The sequence below is a fragment of the Pleurodeles waltl genome, chromosome 3_1, assembly GCF_031143425.1.
Source record: "Pleurodeles waltl isolate 20211129_DDA chromosome 3_1, aPleWal1.hap1.20221129, whole genome shotgun sequence".
Classification (NCBI taxonomy): Eukaryota; Metazoa; Chordata; class Amphibia; order Caudata; family Salamandridae; genus Pleurodeles; species Pleurodeles waltl.
In genome coordinates, this window is record NC_090440.1 from 125,145,855 (window position 1) to 125,166,341 (window position 20,487).

General features: G+C 42.4%; 1 protein-coding gene and 1 long non-coding RNA gene across 4 annotated transcripts in view; one reads left to right on the plus strand and one right to left on the minus strand.

The window, feature by feature from the left end:
• Positions 1-20,487, plus strand: part of ANO3 (anoctamin 3) — a 1,608,515-nt gene that overhangs the window by 781,973 nt on the left and 806,055 nt on the right. For all 3 annotated transcript variants that reach the window (XM_069221955.1, XM_069221956.1, XM_069221954.1), the window contains 2 exons: positions 2,212-2,333; positions 13,067-13,201. In XM_069221955.1, coding sequence (XP_069078056.1) covers positions 2,212-2,333; positions 13,067-13,201 — 257 coding nt within the window. The remainder of the gene's footprint in view (positions 1-2,211; positions 2,334-13,066; positions 13,202-20,487) is intronic.
• The window catches only part of LOC138283830 (uncharacterized), a 110,186-nt gene that overhangs the window by 2,130 nt on the left and 87,569 nt on the right, over positions 1-20,487 (minus strand). The gene's annotated exons all lie outside the window — the stretch shown is intronic.

Here is a 20,487-nt window from a genome sequence, read left to right on the forward strand (position 1 = left end):
GTTTCCAAGTCCCACCATTTAGGGTTAGGTACGAGCAGTACCTCTAACACCAATTCTAAGGGTCCATGACCTGGGGGCAGCACTTGGGGCTTATTAAGTCTCTGTGGCACACAGTGGAGGCTAGCTGGCTAGCCCATAGAGTCACTCAGGTAGTCTTAGGTGTAACTATCAAGGCAGGCCTCAAGAAGCAATGCAGTCCTCTGGTAGTAGAGGGGCAGTTCTCTGGGGAAAAGGCAGGCCTCAAGCAGCAAAGCAGTCCTCTGGGGTACAAGGCAGTCCTTCTGAAGTCTTCCACAGGCCAAAGAGACTACTGAGGGCCCAATAATTATCCCTGGTGCCGGCCTTTGAAGTGGCTAGTGGGGGAGCTTTCCTATGCTACCCCCACATTTGTTCTTGGACATTCTTCCCTTCCTTTGCCAAGTCTCCAGGAAGTTCATTGTAACAGAATGCAAATTTTTGGTTCCTTTTTGTGTGTTGGAGGTAGCCCTTTGAAACGCAAGTTGTGCTCTGCCCCCAGTTATCCTGGCAGGATGGCACATCTTTCTTTTTAATACAATGCACCCTGTCCTATGGGCTGTTTAGGGCATACTTTGGAGAGGCATATGTATTATGTATTTTGTAGGCAGAGAGCACAAGCACTTTTGCGCTGGTTCGCAGTGATAACGTGCGCAGAGTCATACTGCCAACCTAAACAAACTCAGAAAAAATGGAGAAAGACCACCTAAAGGATGTCAGTTCTAACACACCCACTTTGACTGTCCATACTACTGGTTTATAGTTTGTACAGCATACAGGTGATATCAGCAGTATGCAGATACCCCATTGTTGCTAAAACCCAGGTCCACACTTGCTTCTCCATGATCCCAGCCTGAAAAGGTGCCAGGACAATGGGACCATGGAGATGATGTTGATGCAGGGCCATGGTTCAGCTTGCATTGAGGGGTGGGCAGGCACTTCCACAATGAATGCAGAGGTGGCGGATGGGAAAGAAAAGTGGTGGTGCAGCGCTGGGGTGAAATAAATAGCACTTACCTGCCCGTCACTTGTGTGATCCACTGCTCCTCTCCGGTCCCAGCAGTCCATGCACAGGCTCCCAGATTCCCCTGTGCGGACACTGCTCTCAAGCTGGTAATTCCCATCATGAGGGAAGCATCGGGTTGGGTTGGCGCTCATAGAGGGCCTAGGAGCCTGTGCTTGTTCTTCACCCAGCTGTACAGCACTGCTCGGGTGGAGAGATCTAACTGCACATGTCAGTTTGGCCACCCTAAGACAGCCGGCAAAACCGACATGCACACTTGCAGCAGTGCCCACCAATCCTCCCCACTGCTGCAGCTACTTTCAATCGGGATGTCCTGGCCTGCCCTTGAGTCCACTCAGCGAGGAAAAATAAAATGATAATAACCTGTTTTATCATCATTTTATTTTTCTTGTTTTCACTGCTGAAAGAGCAGTGGGACAACGCTCCTCCGCCTTAATGGAGGAGCCGTCGCTGACTGAATGTTCACTTACTATGTTAAGTCACTTCCTTTATCTCTACAACCACAAGTGATTACAAAAGAAATATTGATCAGACAACCAGGAGCTCATGCATAAATGTGGAGCAGAGGCTGAAGACACTTGACTGTAGCCCTTGATACCCAATTTTGTAGTCCATTTCCACCTCAGTGTTTGCTTCCTGGTATAATGATAAACCCACTCATAATGATAATTTGTGGTCACAATAATACATTCTTTAGCATATGTAAGCTAGATATGTATAATACATTTCTTAGCCAAAGTACTGGAAAAATTTAAAACATTTGCTGATCACTATAAAATATGTATGCTTTTATATTTTTACAAATGTGCACCATTATGTTATAATATACACACGAGGATACATATTGAATGATATATTACTATTTCACAGTTGTCAGTAGTCTTGTGAGTGTGTGTCTTATACGGTATGCAATGCATGTAGATTGTGCTGTTTGTGTCAATGGTGCCTGAGAAGGAATTTAGAGCCTTGGTATGCAATAGATTCCATTAATCATTTGCAGGATCTCAGAAGGGCAATGGCAGCGCTAGTGACATCATGCTTCTGGTGGGGTCCTATATATTACATGTAACTGACTTCAAGAAATCTGCCCAAAAGTACGCCTAACAGTAGACTTCTTAACTTCTTGACAGTTATCATGTAAGTATTATAATTATGTTACATTTGTCTTTCAGGGAAGCTACAAGAGCAGACATCCTATAAAAACTCATGGAGCACAGAATCACAGACACTTACTATATGAGCGATGGGCAAGATGGGGAATGTGGTACAAGTACCAGCCACTGGACCTAATTAGGTAAGAATATCTTAATTGCTAGGGAGGTGGGGGTTACTCCATGAGTTCTTCTGTGCCAATCAGGTGTAGTCCAATTTTTCCATGTTTTACCCAGAGAGCACCATCACTTCTGCACTAGTTCACAGTGGTATATTGCACCTAATGGCAACCTAAACAAATTCAGAAAACATAAGAAAGACCACACAAAGGATGTCAGTTCTAACACACCCACTTTGACTGTCCATATTACCGGTTTGTAATTTGTAGGACATACAGGTACCATCAGCTGTATTGAGATACCCATTGCTGCTAAAACACAGGTCCACACATGCTTCTCCATGATTCCAGCCTGAAAAGGTGCCAGGACAGTGGGACGGTGGGGATGACGTTGATGTAGGGGCATGGTTTATTTTCAGTGAGGGGGGGCAGACACTTCCACCATGATTGCAGAGGCGGCTGCTGGGAAAGAAAACTATTCATAGTTCCCAAAAGAAAATATATATGCTAGGATATTTCATCGCTGTTAACACCAGTCACTGATATTATCTATGAAGGTGATCCAATTCTTGATAACAGTCAGTTCAGATAATTAGCCTGAATATGTTTAGGACACAATATTTTATAAACTTACCAGGCTACTAAAATACCAAATCACGAAATAACATTGTATTTATTTGTAAGGGATATGGTTATTAATATCAATGTTTTTTGTTTATGCCTTCGTTAACACCGATTTTTTGGTAGTATTTGTGAGATCTAATTCTTCTAGTTTGAATTAGGGCCTAGTTCATGAAAAGGTAGCCACAGATTTGAAATGAGTGCTGGGCTGCAAGTGTAGGTGCTTCAGAGATTGACTGGCCTTTTGAACATTAGAGAAGTTGATGCACAAGAGTGGAATAGCTGCCCCTACCATAAAGTCACACAAAGGAGTTATTAGGTGCCCTAGCTTGAATGGGCTTGGACGTATCAGTACACAGACTTACAGTTGCACGCCTAAGAGGTAGAAATAAAAATGCAGTACTCCGCTTAGTAAGTAAGTACTTTTCTGTGCTGATCTTACACTAATAGGCTTACAAAGACATTTCAAAGCTTTAAATAAACATGCATGAAATTTGTTTTGAAAATTAACTGCTCTAAGAATAAAATAATATATTTTAAGGGAAGAAACCATTGTCTTCCTTTCAGTTGGAACATAGGCGGAGCACCACTTGAAATGGTAAAATCATACCCATGTTTAGGAAAAGTGTCCTCCCAGTGTCCCAACAGTAAACTTCATTTTAAACATGTTGGAAACATGGAAATATGGCAGCCTTAAATCAATCTTATAAATCCTTTGGGAGGAGACATTTGAAATATTTAATAGAAATATAATGAGTAAAAATCTGCTGATGAGATGATTAACCTTATAATGTTTCCTCCAAATGAATATGTATGTTGCGATGTATGTACATTTTAAAAACCTTTTTTAATATCGAGGATTTGTGCAGTAATGATTTCATGGCATGGCTGTGGTTAATTATTGTCTCATATTGTTGATCCCGGTAGGGGTCTAAATCAATAAACCTTTCATAGTTTAAAGCTCTCAAGTCATTTTGTAGGTCATTCATCTGTGCCATTCCTACTGATACTTCCCACACAGTGAAATCGGTTGTGAGCTTGTTGCAATTCTTTCTGCGTTTCATTGCGTAGCAGGGTTAGCTAGAATACATTATTAACATTAATAAGTGTAATATTCACTTAGGTATCAGATCAAATATAAATTAATTGACTTTTTAAAATACTTATTACAAATATAATTCATTGGTAATGTCAGGTCTGCCACATATAATGTGCAAAAGATACCTGCTAAAAGCCTCTAGAAGCCCACTTGTACGAAGCTTCCAGATGTCAATCAGGAGCTGAGTAGATGGTGAGATGTGAATTGACTCTCATAGCTGAGACAACACCTAGGGTAGGGAGAGTTTGACCTTCCCTTGACAGGATGTCCTGGGGGTTGTGCCCAGCCCCTGGCATACCTACAATGGATGCCATCCCTGTCACTGCTAGATGTGGCTTACACCTGCCTCCTTTCCTCTTCCTAACCAGCCAGGCTCAAATCCCAGTGGGAGAGGAGCTGCCATCAGAACTGGTTTTTAGTGACCACAGAGGGGTGGATGCTCATTTCCCTGGCCACAGGAGTGTGAGCACAGGAGCTATGAACAGGGGGAAAAGGGTTCTACCATGCTGAATCTAGGGAGGGTAGGGCTCATTGGAATTGTTTGCAGCATGGCACACAGGAACTGCTGCAAAACCCCTGAGATCCTCTTCTTTATTGCTTACCGAGGGGCTCCAAGGGACAGTTGGCTGACCTCATGATAAGCTACAGACACACCAAAGCTATAAGAAGCCCTCTTTCCTGCAAACCCTGGCCAAACATAAAAGCCAGGACTTTCTACAAACTTTTTGCTTCAAGAACTGTCAACCCAATCGATGTCGAAGACCTCCAAGACACGAAAATCCAAACTTCTCCCTCCTTTGTTGACAACCATATGAGAACCATGTCCTTCTGCAACCTGTCTCTATTGAGCCCAACTGCAACTTCCATCTCTGCCTACTGCCTTTGACACTGATAAACTCACTGATAACCCGTCAACATCCAGATCTGTTTCTGAGAAAAGAAGGTAATTATTCGACTAGGACAAGCCCAGTGCCTGGATCCGACCGGCGATTGATCGAGGTTGACCTTAACATTCAACTTTACCCCTGCCTACCGTAACTAGATGTTGACATTAGGCACTCTATGCTTTTTTGTGCTTTTTCATTTATTTTTTTAAGAAATCATCTCCCTGGTTCCCATTATTGGATATTTGTGGTTTGATGTGATTGTATTCATTCAAATATTCTCTATGTGTAGGTACTGGCAGTGTTCCCACACAATCCTGGTTTTTCTAATTCATGTTATTTGATGACATTCTGTAATCTGGAATAAGGATCCATGTCTTTTCCTTTGAATACCTATGCATTGGATCTGGAGTTTTGATCAACCTAATGGGTTATAGTGTGCTCTAAAAATACACATGACAACATAATATAAAATACTTGTCTTTCTTACTGAAGAATGGTTTTACTGTCACCAATCTTGATACAGGGCAGAGTTCTGACATAAACTGGAGCAAAACAAAATTATTTTCTGAAAACAATGATGAAATCTGTGTTACAATATTTGTTATGTAAATCTGAAAGGTAATCAGTTTCCTATGCCAATTGAAATGCATTTTATGCTTGATACATTTCCATAAAAGATTTAATGGTTAGGTCCAAATTGTTGACTACTTTAATTTCAGAGACTATGTAATGGAGAATATTGGACAGAATGGGAGACTGATGGATCATAAGTTCTAAAGGAAACATGGACTACTATGACTCTGAAATTTAAGCACTGGAAAGTTTTGATGGTCAACAAATGTGTAATCATGCATTGTGATTCTTTGTTCTGTGGCTTAATTGGGTTTAAATATGTAATCAATTCACAAACAACAGCTGCAGCAGAAGTTTCCATATCCCAAACTTTAAATAAGGTTCACATAAGAATGATAATGTACTTGTTGTTTAATGGCCAACTCAGTATATCAGATGATCATCTTTCTGCAGTTGCTAGAGAGGCTGTGTTTCTGTACACATGAAGAGTTGCCCTGAATTGTTGCCAGGTTTTAAGGTATTAAGTATTTGGATTAACCTGCTTACTAAATGTTTGAGAAGGACCTTGGATTGCAGATGTTCTGACGTATTGGGTTATGTCTACATCCATCAGGTATGAGGAACGAAACATTGATAGCACTTCACATGAATGGGGAGTTAGGCTTAACATGAGTGCTACAAAAGGTGTCTTGTGTACCATATTTGCATTATATTTCAGGGTGGCAACAGTATTTGTTTTGGATAAAGGGAGAAGTCATGTACATAGTGAGACTGCTGTACATTGCTTAATTTGTGCCAGTGTTGCCTGTGGTCAGCACCAACACCTAATTCTTAACATCAGCATTTGTGTATGACTGTCCACCGTTGGTGGTGCAAAGGAAATCACAAGTGTGTTCAGGACATTCACATGAATTTTAGCAACCAGGATGGTCGCATTTAAAGAAGAGCGATAGCACCTGGTAATGGTGGTAGGGCCAGTGTGTGGTTAAAGCTGCAGTGGTCTCCTGAGAAATACCTTGGGCCATGGCAGTTATTTTTCTACAAATTGAGCAATGCTGCTGTTAGACCTGACAGCCTTAGCGTGGTCATCCCCCAACTTTTTGCCTGCTTCCCTCCACTTTTGTGACACAGATTTTGCTGGTTTTAGGACCAGTGCTAAAGTGTATATGCTCTCTCCCTTAAACATAGTAACATTGGTTCGTTGCTAATTGGCATATTTGATTTACTTGTAAGTCCCTAGTAAAGTGCACTACATGTGCCCAGGGCCTGTATTTTGAATGCTACTACTGGGCCTGCAGCACTAGTTGTGCTACCCACATGAGTAGCCCCTTAACCATGTCCCAGGCCTGGCATTGCAAGGCCTATGTGTGCAGTTTCACTGCCACTTCGACTTGGCATTTCAAAGTACTTTCCAAGCCTTAAACCTCTCTTTTTCTACATTTAGGTCACCCCTATGGTAGGTCCTAGGTAACCCATAGGGCAGAGTTATGTAGGTAAAAGGCAGGACGTGTACATGTGTGTTTTATATGATCTGGTAGTGTAAAACTCCTAAATTTGTCTTCCACTACTGTGAGGCCTGCTTCTTTCATAGGCTAGCATTAGGGCTACCCTCATATACTGTTTGAGTGGTAGATTCTGATCAGAAAGGGGCAATCAGGTCATGTTTAGTATGGCCAGAATGGTAATACAAAATCCTGCTTATTGGTGAGATTGGATTTTATGTTACTATTTTAGAAATTATACTTTTAGAAAGTGAGCACCTAAAATCCACCTGTGCCTTATAGCCTGTCTTCAATCCATGTCTGGACTGGGCTGGTTGACAGCTCCCTTGTGCATTTCACCCAGACAACCACAAACTCAGGATACTCAGACACACCTGCACTCATCTGCATACTGAATAAGGTCTTCCTGGGCTGGGAGGGTGTAGGGCATGACACTTACATTTCATAGGCTAGTGGCCTGCCCTCACACAATGGACTGCTAAACCCCCTACTGGGACCCTGGCAGACAGACCTGTACTGAAAGGGGACCTTTTACACTTCAAAACCACTCTTTTACATCTCCCCACTTCAAAGGCATTTTTGGGTATATAAACTGGGTCTCTGTCCCACCAAATCAGACACTTCTGGACCAGATCCTGCAACCTGTCAAGAGGAACTGCCTGGCTGCCCAAAGGACTCATCTGGACTGATTTGCTGAGAAGAACTGCTGCCCTGCTGTGTCCCTGCTGCCCCTGACTTTGCTGAGAAGGGCTCTTCAAGGGTTTGGATTGAGCTTGCCTCCTGTTTTCTGAATTCTGAGGGCCAAAAAGACTTCGGGACATATTTATACTCTGTTTGCGCCGAATGTGCGTCAAAATTTTTGACGCACATTCGGCGCAAACCCTGCCCCATATTTATACTTTGACGTCCGACGCAGCGGGCGTCAAAGTTCCACCATGTGCGCCATTTTTTGGAAGGGGTAACCTGCCTTGCGTTAATTATATGCAAGGTAGGCGTTCCCTTCCAAAAAATGACTTTAAGGCCTGTGCCCCATATTTACACTGTGACGTCATTTTGACGCACAGGAGGGGGCAGGCCTTAAAAAACGGCGCCCAGCCTGATGGGTGCCGTTTTTTAACGCCTGGGTCAGGGCAGGCGTTAAGGGACCTGTGGGCTCAGAAGGAGCCCAGAGGTGCCCTCCCATGCCCTCAGGGACACCCCCTGCCACCCTTGCCCACCCCAGGAGGACACCCAAGGATGGAGGGACCCATCCCAGGGAAGTTAAGGTAAGTTCAGGTAAGTTTTTTTTTTCGTTTTTTTTTTGTGGCATAGGGGGGCCTGATTTGTGCCCCCCTACATGCCACTATGCCCAATGACCATGCCCAGGGGACATAAGTCCCCTGGGCATGGTCATTGGGCAAGGGGGCATGACTCCTGTCTTTGCTAAGACAGGAGTCATTTCAATGGGGGTTGGGCGTCAAAAAAAATGGCGCAAATCAGGTTGAGGCCAAAATTTTGCCTCAGACCTGACTAGCCCCATTTTTTTATGCCCAAGCTCCATTTTCCCCTACGCCGGCGCTGCCTGGTGTGGGTCATTTTTTTTTACGCACACCAGTCCGCAGCGCCGGCTAACGTCATTCAATAAATAAGGCGCCCGCATGGTGCTTTGGAATGGCGTTAGCCGGCATTAAAAAATTTTACGCACAACTGCGTTGGCGCAGTTGGGCGTCAAAAAGTATAAATATGGGCCTTCATCTCTTTAAGGAAACACCTTGTGCAAAAAATGCAAGTCCATGTACCGGATCTAGCAAATGTGTGTTCATTTAATACATCAGATATATTTTTGAAACAGATAAGTAATGGAGTTAATGGATTAGGAAATCATGTTGAAAAGATTAAAACACATTGTAACTAAGAAATCCTACTCCATGAGCAAACCATTTTTGGAAACTATACTATACAGAATGTCCACTGCTTTTGTTAAGGTGTTTACTTCAATATGTATAATCTAAATGCAGCAAAGTAGTGCAAATAGTTGTCCTCAACCAGTTGAAAGATCCGCGAGGGAAGCCTTCGGGACCGGAACGTGGATATTATGTATAATGTTCGCATGTGTAAATTACTTTTCTGTATTGCCATATCACTGAAAAGTTAACATTAGCAACCTACGTTTTTTCATGTGTGCGCACGGACACAAATGACAAATATGGATTTGCATTATTATGAGCCCGTCCATGAACTAACTTCACATTTTAAACCTCACTCATATACTGGAAGGTTGTATTTTTCTCCTGCAGTCCCTATTTATTTTGCATATATGACACATAACACATGCACAAAATGTAACACATTCACACGTATAATAACAGTGTAACATTAATTAGCTTTAGGCCCTCTTTAGTGCCCGGCTGGGATGTTAATTATTATCGTACCTTTTAAAATCTGATACCTTGGGAATAGGAATTTTGAAGGTGCCACATTTATCGCCTATTACAAATTGTGCCCTTTTAATGAGGCACAGCATGCGGAGCCAAAATTTAACACACCCAATTCCGCTTGCATTTTTCTTTTACAGGGTTCCCCTATAAATTTCGTCAGGTTTGACCTGCCAGAATTTATTAGGGGAAACCTCAGAAGGTGTGATAATTATCACAGAACTCATAGCTCTGATCCATCTAAAAGACTTTTGCACAGGGACTGGAATTTAAACTTGCACTGGTAATTAGGACCCCTCAGATCCCATAAATTAGCCACATTAGAGGTAAAGTCAAAAGGGTCTGAATCATCAGGGATGAAGCTATTAACAGCAGAGCCCTCAAAGACAGTCTATAAATTTTTTTGACAAACTATGCCTCCAAAGAATTTTGCAACAAGGAAAAATGTAGAAATAAACCTGTTCTTTTTTACTTAGTGGTAGCAAACAGACTGCAATTTCAGTAGGCCAAGGTGAAATTGTAAAAATACCAGAGTAAGTGGAGCAAGTCTGGTAATTTCAGGAAAACTCTGAAAATTACATTATTACCTCAGCTTGCATAATGTACAGTAATTTTGGGCAACAATGCCTACCCAGAGCACTAGAACAGAGTGCGAGTGGTTGTTGGGTGTTGCTGTTCCTCCTCTGTTGCATTTAGTGCTATTTTTATCTTAGTGATAAATGCATCTTCAGGTCCATTTTGGGTGCAAGGGTGCATTTTGCACTAAAACAAATAGAGCTAAATGCAGGATTGCCCTCTCTCACATATTTCTGCGTAATCTCACTTACTTTTGCTTTAATTTTGCCTAATTAAAAATCAGCAAATTACATAAGTTATATCCCCCTTATATTTGAAACAGCTGCTGGAGTTTAGAAGTGCTCTATATGGGTGGGAAATGAGTGGATCTGCGGCCTAAGGAGAGTAACTTAGAATTGTTTATAAGAGGTGTGGTCTCTGTAACTAAGGACATCTCTTTATACAAGTGACGAAAAACACTTCATTCACCTTCTGGTCCTCCTTCACCTCATCATTCCCCTTTAACTCACTATACCCTCCTGGTCTTTCTTTTCATCCACCTCATTGCCATCGTCCTCACCAGTGCATTTTTTCTCTTCCTGCTATTCACGATCCTTCCCTCCTTGTTCTTTTTTCCTTTGTGACTTTACTCCCGGTCTTTCGCATGCTCTCTGTGCAGGTCTTCTACTTTCTAGTTGCAGCCCTCATCCTCCTCATTTTTCTGACCCTCCTGATCATTCTGGGCCTGGTCATTTCTCTCTTTTCATCCTTCAATACAGGTAAAGGTGCTGCTCCTCATTCTCTTGGTTTGCCTGTTCGTCCTTCTTCTCTTGCTGATAGTCCTACTGGTTCTCCTGTTTGTGGTCATGTTCCTCAGCTTCTTAGTTCCCCTCCTCCTGTTAATAATTGGCCCTTCTAGGCGAAGAAGGTGGCGAATGCCAGAGGGTGCTTGCACATCTGCAACAAGTATAACAAATGTAAGCTCAGAGCAAAGTCATAGGTTAGAACAATATGGTGTTGGGTGCCGAGCTGGCCAAAGCACCTCCCACCACAGGTGCCAGAGGGCCACACACTAAGGAGTGGATGGTTGCCTATATATTGGAAAAAGAGAGTGGTCAGGGCACACCAGTATCATGGATCCTGAAAATGTTCAAGAGTTCATTGAAAGTCCATTCTTGGAAGATGATGTGTAGAAATTTATTATAGATGCAGGTAAGAAGTGAGAAGTATCAGTCACAAAGACTGCGTTGTACAAAATGATCATATGTCCGCAGCAGTCAGATGGTATTCAATGATCAAAGTTACAATAGGATAGAAAGTTCTGCCGAAACCCTGACGCGACCGGCACGGGTTATTTGATACTCTTAATTTCAGGCTTATCATGGCCAACACTTGCCAGTACTATTTGACCTATCCCAAAGACTCATGACTACCAGCAGTTTGATACATGCACCTTGCGTGTTTATTTATACGTCGTTCACACCTGAAGCCTTGACAAAGTCTTGAAGACGAAACACGTGTTGGCTGTTTTGCTGTATGGACTTATTGTTACTTTTGAATATCCTATTGTAACTTTGATCATTGAATATCATCTGACTGCTGCGGACATATGATCATTTTGTACAACGCAGTCTTTGTGATTGATACTTTTCACTTCTTACCTGCATCTATAATAAATTTCTACACATCATCTTCCAAGAATGGACTTTCAATGAACTCTTGAACATCCATGACACTGGTGTGCCCTGACCACTCTCTTTTTCCAATTGGCCCTTCTAGTTCTGGTCCAGCTACTCTGCCTGGTCTTAATCATCCTTATCATGGCCCGCATGGTCTTCTACAAACTGATTTTTCTTACCTTCATGGCATGGCCCTTGTGCTATGTGTCTTCCTTAGGGCCTTGTTCCGAGTCCTTCTGGCCCTGCTTCTTGTCTCTAAGGACCTATTTCCCTGGTCCTTCTTGTCCCAGCCCCCTGGTTATGTCCCCCTGTTATTGATTTTTCTAGCTATGATCCTCGAGGGCCTTTTCCTATTCTGAGTCCTCTTGGTCCTTGTCCTGTTTTGTCACTTCTAGACCTGATCCTGATCTTGTTCCTGCTCATCTTACCCTATGGAATCCTTATCTTACATGGTCATATTATAAAGTAACACAGATTTGGAGAACTGCATGCACACTGCAAGCTAAAAGTTATTTCTCAGTCTATTATTAATCTCAGGTTGTTAAACTGATTTCATTGTGTTAGTTAGAAACACCTATTACAACGTGTTAAATTAATGGTTATGCATGTAATTACACGGACAGGAAAACCTTACATTTTTGGCATGCAAAGGCCTACACTTCTCACACACAGTTTTATAGTGAGAACCCCTCCTTCACATATTAGTCTTTCTTAGAACTTATGAAGTGACAGACTTTGTTTGCTCTGATGGAAGTCGGTCTGGGATTTGCATATAAGTATTGAGCTACAGCATTGAGCCTTTTGACATACAACTGTCCCAGGAGTGTATGAAAAATGGGGTTATGGATGGCCCTATAAGAGTGACGGGTCAAGCCTCAGAGGACATTAGAAGATTCTTCCTCTCCCATGCAGGAGCCGCAGTATGTGTCTCAGTGATCACACACTGCCCGTGGACGTAGTACGATTCACTCTACTTGGCCCAGTACTTGGATCCAGCTTAACAATCCAGCAACATAATAGGGAAATGGGGTCTCTAAGATTGGCTGTAAAAAAATTAGCTGGATCATACCTACAATGGGAGCTTTAGTACAAATACACATGAAGCACATACATTTGAGCATACGTCAATACATTTTGTGCCTGTGCTTCTCGTATCAGAAATTTTGTCTAAGTCGCAGACATGCAGTATGTCAAGGGGTTGCATTGATTAGCATACATCAAGCATTTATGCGTGCACATTATTTATTTGACAATAGTTTTTCCCTTTTATGCCTTTATATTAGATGGGAGTTTATTAAAAAACAAGGGGGGTCCTAATAAACAGTAAGGACATATTAGATGGCAGAATTTCAGGGAATCGTTTGTTTCTAAATCAGTATTGATGGCTTTCTGTATTACTAAAATCATATTGTTTTTGTATTGCACAGGAGATATTTCGGTGAAAAGATTGGCTTATACTTTGCCTGGTTGGGATGGTATACTGGAATGTTGATTCCTGCAGCCCTGGTTGGACTCTTTGTGTTTCTTTATGGTTTATTCACTATGGACTACAGCCAAGTAAGGTACGAATAATTTATCTTTTCTGATCATCTGTTTATTAAATATGTCTAATAGAAATACTGCACCAAATACCATGGAAAGTCAAAGACGTAGCCTGTATTAGGCTGTTAGTATTGGAAAGCTCAACACTCGGTACTTTGTTAAAGTTTGGAAAGTTTAATGAAGTAAAGTAAAGAGAAGGCTATTGATTTTGCTTTCTGTGTTGCTAATGACTTCTAATGGCGTGCATTTTTGTGTTTATGAAGCCAAGATTGTCATTCATTATTAACCCAATCAACTCAAGCTATGTTATCAAGGTCCGTAAAGGAAGCTTCAGCGTTAGGAAGAAACATTTCAAATCTGTAATTATCTCAGCTATCTTTGGCTCGTCCCCAAGAACTCACTTTTCACTTCTGTGCTAAAATTGATTGTTACCAATGTATCAAGTGTTTATTTTTTATTTTTTATGTATCTACTCTTGGTTTCTTGCATAAGCTATTACGGTAATGTTGGCCTGATCTCCTTGATCTCTGCTGTCTTCCATATCTGCTTTGCCCAAGTCTATCCCACTGGGGTCTGCTATGGGCTCAGAGACATAGGTAGGTTGTGGCTGACAGAGTGGTTGGTGTCTTTCAGGGAAAGATTTTTCTATGTCCATTTATTTTTTGAATTTTCTCTGAGGGTCCACAGTTCTACATCATGCATCGAGTTGTATGAAAGGGGGAAGGTTAGGGGGACAAGCAGGGCTGGGGCAGCCAATATTTTTGTGTGGCCCATCTAAACAATACTGGCTTTGCTGTGCTTTTTTGTCGCATTATTATTTTAATTTGTTGGCCACATTGCACGTTGCTCCTCTTATTTGGACTGGAGGCCGTGGTTGGGTGGGAGTTTGCTTCACAGGATTGTGAAGGAGGTTGCTTTCAAACTGCAGGATGAACATTTCCCTTTGCAGCATCAATGGGAAATAAACTGACAAGAGAGGCCGAGGAGGTGATGTGGGGCATGTTCTCTCTCGCTCCATCCTGATGGAGTCTGCACTTAGCTCTACGTCCACGTGCACTGCACAGCCCAAGCAGGGAGGTAGCTTGGTCTGTAAAACAGGGGAGGTGTAAGCCTCAGATTTTCTGACAATCAGACTGGCATATAATGTTTAACTGCATTATATGTCAAATACTGTGCATGAGAGAGGTCTAAGGGGCAGTGAAAAGGGAAAGGAATTCGGATTAATAGGGGGACTAAATGAGAGAAAACACAATATTTTGTAAAATAACTAACATTTTGGAGGACTTTCAAAACAGAAAGGATGAGAATATATGTGCTGTTTTGTCTGTGTTTATGTAAAAATTCGTGGTGAAATCCGACAGACATCTCGCCATACCAGACTGAGAGCACCTGCCCCCAACTATTTATCAGAAAGTACATTTCTCGGGAGGTGTAACACCCCAAACACCCCCCTTAAAGCTATGCCCCTGAGTCTAAGGAACAGCCTCTGTTTCTCTCCCAACCCAGCAGACAGTGTCACAGTGATAGGCAGCACAGGGCCCAACAGTGGTTCTGCTGCTTTAAATGCACCAGCCTGTCAGAGCTACCTCCCTTGTATCTCGAGCCCCCTGTGCCACAGCAGCCACTATCACCGATACGATCTGCACATTGCACCACTTACCAAGCCGGGTATGCGCAGCAAGCCCAAACAAGGAATCAGAGGACCTCCAGACAGCTGAGCGCACCAAGGTCATCATCTCCTGCTCTGCAAGCAGGTCCTCTACACAAAGAACAACAAGCATTTGCAATGCAACGGGTCTTGCCTTGCGTTTGCTCGCATTAGTGCTATTAGCGCTGTAAACTCCCAACCGGTCATTTCTTGCCACAGAAACTAATAATGAAAAGGAAAACAGTTTTCACATGTGCGAGCCGATGTTTCCCATGAGCATGAAGGAGACACAGAAAAGCAAACAGAAATTTCCTTGCAGTGAAATTTATCTGCAAAAGTGCAACTATCCATGATACCCATGATACCGCCAAGAGTGCAATTATCCATGTAACCAGCAAAAGTGCAATTATCCATGTAAAAGCACTCGACTTCTGCCCAACGAGATTGCACTGCGCAGGAAATGAAAAGATAAAGTAGTCCAGAAACCTGCTGAAAACATGGAGCCTCGTATGGTTTCAGTAGTTTACCAGTGCTCTCGAAGAGGGTTAAACTCTAGAAAAGGCATGACGTGTGCATGCCTTTCACAAATGAAATCAATCAATTTTCAAAAGGCAGCCCACAAACTAATGAAAGTGACGGGCGTGGTTAGAAGCCCACAGAGAGATTGTAACATGGTCCAGAGTGCTTGCACGCTCTCGACCCTAGAAAATGAGAAAGGAGCCCTTTCTCATAAGAGGTGGGCAAAATAAGAAATGAACAAGGAGCGCCTGGCCAGAGGCCAGCAAAGGACCTGGCTTCGCTTTAGAGCCCGTGCAGGGAATCCGATATTTGGCATTTAAATCATGCAGTAAATGTGTAAACAATATCTTGTTAGATTCAAAAATATATTAAAATTTCACAAACTGGGAGCATTTTACCTCAAAATATCAGATTATATCACTGCTTTAAGAGGCATTTATATTGAAGCTGAGTTTTTAAACTTAAACTTAGAAACACTTCTGCACACCTCTGCCCCCACTGAGCCAGCAGTGATTTTAATGAACATTAAGAGGCAAGTCAGTTCTCATGTGCACCCTATATTTAATGTACCCAGCAACATTATTGACTATTAAATCAAAACCATCAGAAGTTTTTACTTTAAAAAATAATGGCATGGTGAAATAAAACATGTGTGCAGAATCACAAAATGTGGTCAGGTGGTGAAGCTAGAACTCACTCATGTTTTATAGCTTTCGAATTTAGCCACTGTTAGACTTGACAGCCTTAGGGTGGTCACCCCTAACTTTTTGCCTGCCTCCCTCTACTTTTGAGATACTGTTTTTGCTGGTTTTTAGACTCTGTACACTTTACCAGTGCTATAGTACATATGCTCTCTCCCTTTAAACATGGTAACATTGGATCATACCCAATTGGGCTATTTAATTTACTTATAAGTCCCTAGTAGAGTGTACTATATGTGCCCAGGGCCTGTAGATTAAATGCTACTGGTGGGCCTGCAGCACTGATTTTGCCACCAACTCCAGTAGCCCCTTAAACTTGTATCAGGCCTCCCATTGCAAGGCCTGTGTCTGCAGTTTCACTGCCAATTCAATTTGGCACTTAAAAGTATTTGCCAAGCCTAAAACTCCCCTTTTTCTGCACATAAGTCGCCCCTAAGGTGTGCCCTGGGTAACCCCTAGGGCAGGGTGCTGTGTAGGCAAAAGGCAGGACATGTACTTATGTAGTTTACATGTCCTAGTAGTGTAAAACTCCTAAATTCGTGTTTACACTGCTGTGAGGCCTGCTCTCTTCAAAGGCTAACATTGGGGCTGCCCTCATCCATATTCTGAGTGGTAGCTGCTGATCTGAAAGGAGTGGGAAGGTCATATTTAGTATGGCCAGAATGGTAATGCAAAATCCTGCTGACTGGTGAAGTTGGATTTAATATTACCATTTCAGTAATGCCACTTTTAGAAAGTGAGCATTTCTCTGCACTTAAATCTTTCTGTGCCTTACAATCCACGTCTGGCTGGGCTTAGTTGACAGCTCCCTTGTGCATTCACTCAGACACACCCTAAACACAGGATACTCAGCCTCACTTGCATACATCTGCATTTTGAATGGGTCTTCTTGGGCTGGGAGGGTGGAGGGCCTGACACTTGCATGTCAAAGGACAGTAGCCTGCCCTCACACAAAGGACTGCCACACCCCCTACTGGGACCCTGACAGACAGGATTGTACTGGTTTGCTGGTGAAAAGGACTTAGTTGATGGTTCTGCAAGTGTTTTTGGTGTGCCATTTGAAGACCTTGTTAAGCATCTTTAGCATGTGCAAGCAGGAAATGGAGTCTGCATCCACTTGGCTGGTCATAGTGAGTTGTCTTTTCTGCTTTGAGCTTGGGCTTGTTGGGTTTCATTCCTATGGCAATTGCAGTGCCTTATTGGAGAGAGAGAGAATGAGCTGGATGTCCTTGGCCTAGGATATGATGTTAATTCCGTGGGTGCAGATGATGCTAGCGAGTGGGGCCATGTTGGCATGAACAGAGCAACAGAGTGGGGCTGAGTGAGAATCCCTGTGGAATTCCACAGATGAGGATGACGATGTCCAAGGTGAAGGTGTCCAGGCTGACCAGGTGTGGCCTGTCAGGAAGGAGCAAATCCATTGAAGTGCAGGACCTTAAGGTCCGGCTTCATTCAGTTGTTTGATAAGTATGGGATAAAAGACAGTTGCAAAGGCTGTGGAAAGATCCAATACCTCTGTCCATGATCATCCAGATGTCATCCGTGGCGGCAATGAAGGCAGTCTTTGTAGTGTGATTGTACCTGAATCCAGATTGAGAGCAGTCATTAAAGTGATCAGCTAGGTGTTTGTTTATTGTCTTTTCCATACATTTTCTGGGTAGGATAACAGGGAGTTATGCCAGTTGATGGCTAACATTTTCATGTCTGCTGAGGGTCTCTTGAGGAGAGGGGAGCACTATGTTGTATTTATAGTCAGCCATGGATTTTGCTATGATGATTGAGTAATTCAGGATCAGGGTGAGGGGTGCAGTGATGCTGTCCAGTCCTTTAAAGAAGACATGGTGAGGGCAAGAGTCCAAGGGTGCTCCAGGGTGTATGGACTGCATGGTCATTAGGATTTCTTGATTGGTGATGGTGGACCATGTGGTCAATGTGGTTATCTGTGTGTTGGTAGAGCTGGGTAGGAGGGCTGCAAGAATGGGAAGGACCAGTTGAGGCTTGAAGCTTTTGAAGATGCTGGTGATCTTGTTGCTGAAGTATAGGGATAGCTAGGTGCACAGGTCCTGTGAGGGGGTTACATTGGAGGAGCTTACTGCCAGATAGGTAAAGTCTTTCACTATGGCAAATGGTGCTTTTGGTGCTACTTTCAATGTAGTTGGTGAGCACAGAACGCTTGGTGGATCTGATTTGCTAATGGTAGCACCTGAAGAATTTATAAGTGTTCTTGTATGTGTCATTCTGACTTTGTCTCCATCTTTCTCACCACTATAACTGAAAGTGGTAAGTAGTTTCACTGAGTTGGTTAACCAAGTCCAGTCCCCCCAAGGCTCATTCTGCTGTTTGTTAAACTAGCAACATGTTTGAAGAGCTCAGAAGCTATTATGTGGTGTGTAGAGCTACACACGTTTCTCAACAGAAATTCCATGGAGTAGGTGAGGGAGAAGTTGCTTCACTATTAGGAGTTTGCTGTCAGTTGAAGACTGCATTTTATTTAGGCTAATTGTAGAGTGGCCAGGGTTTTTGAAACCAAACAACAGGACATTTTGGGACATGAAATCCTGGCTTTATAATGGGATAAGTAAGACTAGAAGTACCAGAATGCAGGGAAAGAAACTCCAGACTAGAGCAGCAAGTCATGCATATACCTGGTAAACAGGTCTGTAGTAAAGAGATACCTGTCCTCATAACCTGCTAAACATGAGACCAGGTTCAATAGAGGTGTAATAATGAGCAGCATTTTACACAACATGCTTGTGCTCATCTGACCTTGCAAAACCGCAACATATTTCAGTTGATGAAAAATGTCAGGACACCTGGACAGAGGTAATAAAAAAGGGATTATCCAAACAAATCAGCAGTATTTGCTCACACTGAGAGCAATGTTGTCTTACTAGTGGCCCAAAATCTAATCCACGTAGCTGTGCACAATCCACCTAAACACCATCCACCACTAAGCATCCACCCATTTAACATTAAATTAAATTCAAATTAGTTTATTTGGTTGTAAAACAGCCATTAAAGCGTACATAAAATACATACAATAAGATTGGAAGAAACACCTTATTTGGTAAGCTAGATTTCATGAACACAACAACAAAGAAATAAAATAAGTTAAAGTCAAATATATTATGCAAATCAATAATCCTGCCAATTACATAGACTAAAGAGTAGAAGCCCATGTAACACAACCCCTAGCAGAATAAAAAATCAATTTAATAAAATGCCATTGTGCCCGAGAACGTACAGCCGTTCGCAGAAATGAGCCTACACTCATATGTGTCGCCTCATCAGGCAACTGTTGGCGAAAGTTATAGGCTATAACCCATTGCCTGAGATTTCTTAATTTCAAAAGATGAACTAAACGTTTTTTGTATACAATTTATAAAAGTAGCAAAGGAATAAGAAGTTCAACATACATTGATGGTACCACTACAAGGGCAGGCTTTCTCTTCAAGAATAAGTTGAAACCCAATGGAAAGCACAGTAAAAATGTGATTGTGCGTGTTCTAAAACAAAATATCAAAGATCACTCACAGCTCCTAATGGATTCCCACAGATAAATAGTGGAGAGTGCCCCCATGCTGTGACTCAGATGCGCTACTACTGTGGGCTTTGAGGATTCCTCCTTTAGCCTGGCTTCGTGAGACTTGGCTAATAGTAATGTTAGCACATGTTTTTATCTAAGACTTAGCATTTGGTGGTATCTGCAAAGGCATAGCAGATACCGATCTCTTCCGATGATTATTTTCACTTGTGCTAACCAGGGGATGGATAATCCCTTATCTATCACAGGCTAAAGAATTTGTAATTATATCCCTTGTTAATGAGACTTCCTCAGCCCACCTAATAAATAGCTACAACAGAGGGGGGTCTGGTACAAATATTATCACTCAAATAAGTGGGAGCTTTTCAGCAGATGTGGGATACTTAGCAAGGAGCCAACTGATCTGGCTAACCTTACCCTACATTGTGAGATGTGAGGGGCCTAAGAGTCTCCTGAGCTAAAAGTGTGGCCCAAACAGAAAAAAAGTATTCACACTTGATAAGAAGTTAGAACCAACCCTAATACTAGAAATCTGGGGGCACTTGGATCCACAAGTCATGATGAATGATTTGACAAAATTTGTCTCTAAATCTAGATTGGCCATGAAGTCAGCAAACAGATGAACTAACTGAGGTAGAGCATTTGGCCTATGGGACATTATTACGGCATCATCTGTGGTTAGTAATGCGTGAAGTGGGGCACCCTTCGATCTTCAGAATATCAGACGAGGACACAGCTAGATTTGAGCTAAGGTTATTAATAAATAAAAAGCAGTGAGTCAAGCACACAACCCTGGTGAACTACGCCACCAATGCTAAACTCATTAGCTTTCGTATCTGTGTGCAGTGAAACCAATATACTTATAAGGGCCACATCTAATCCCAGTTCTTTTAG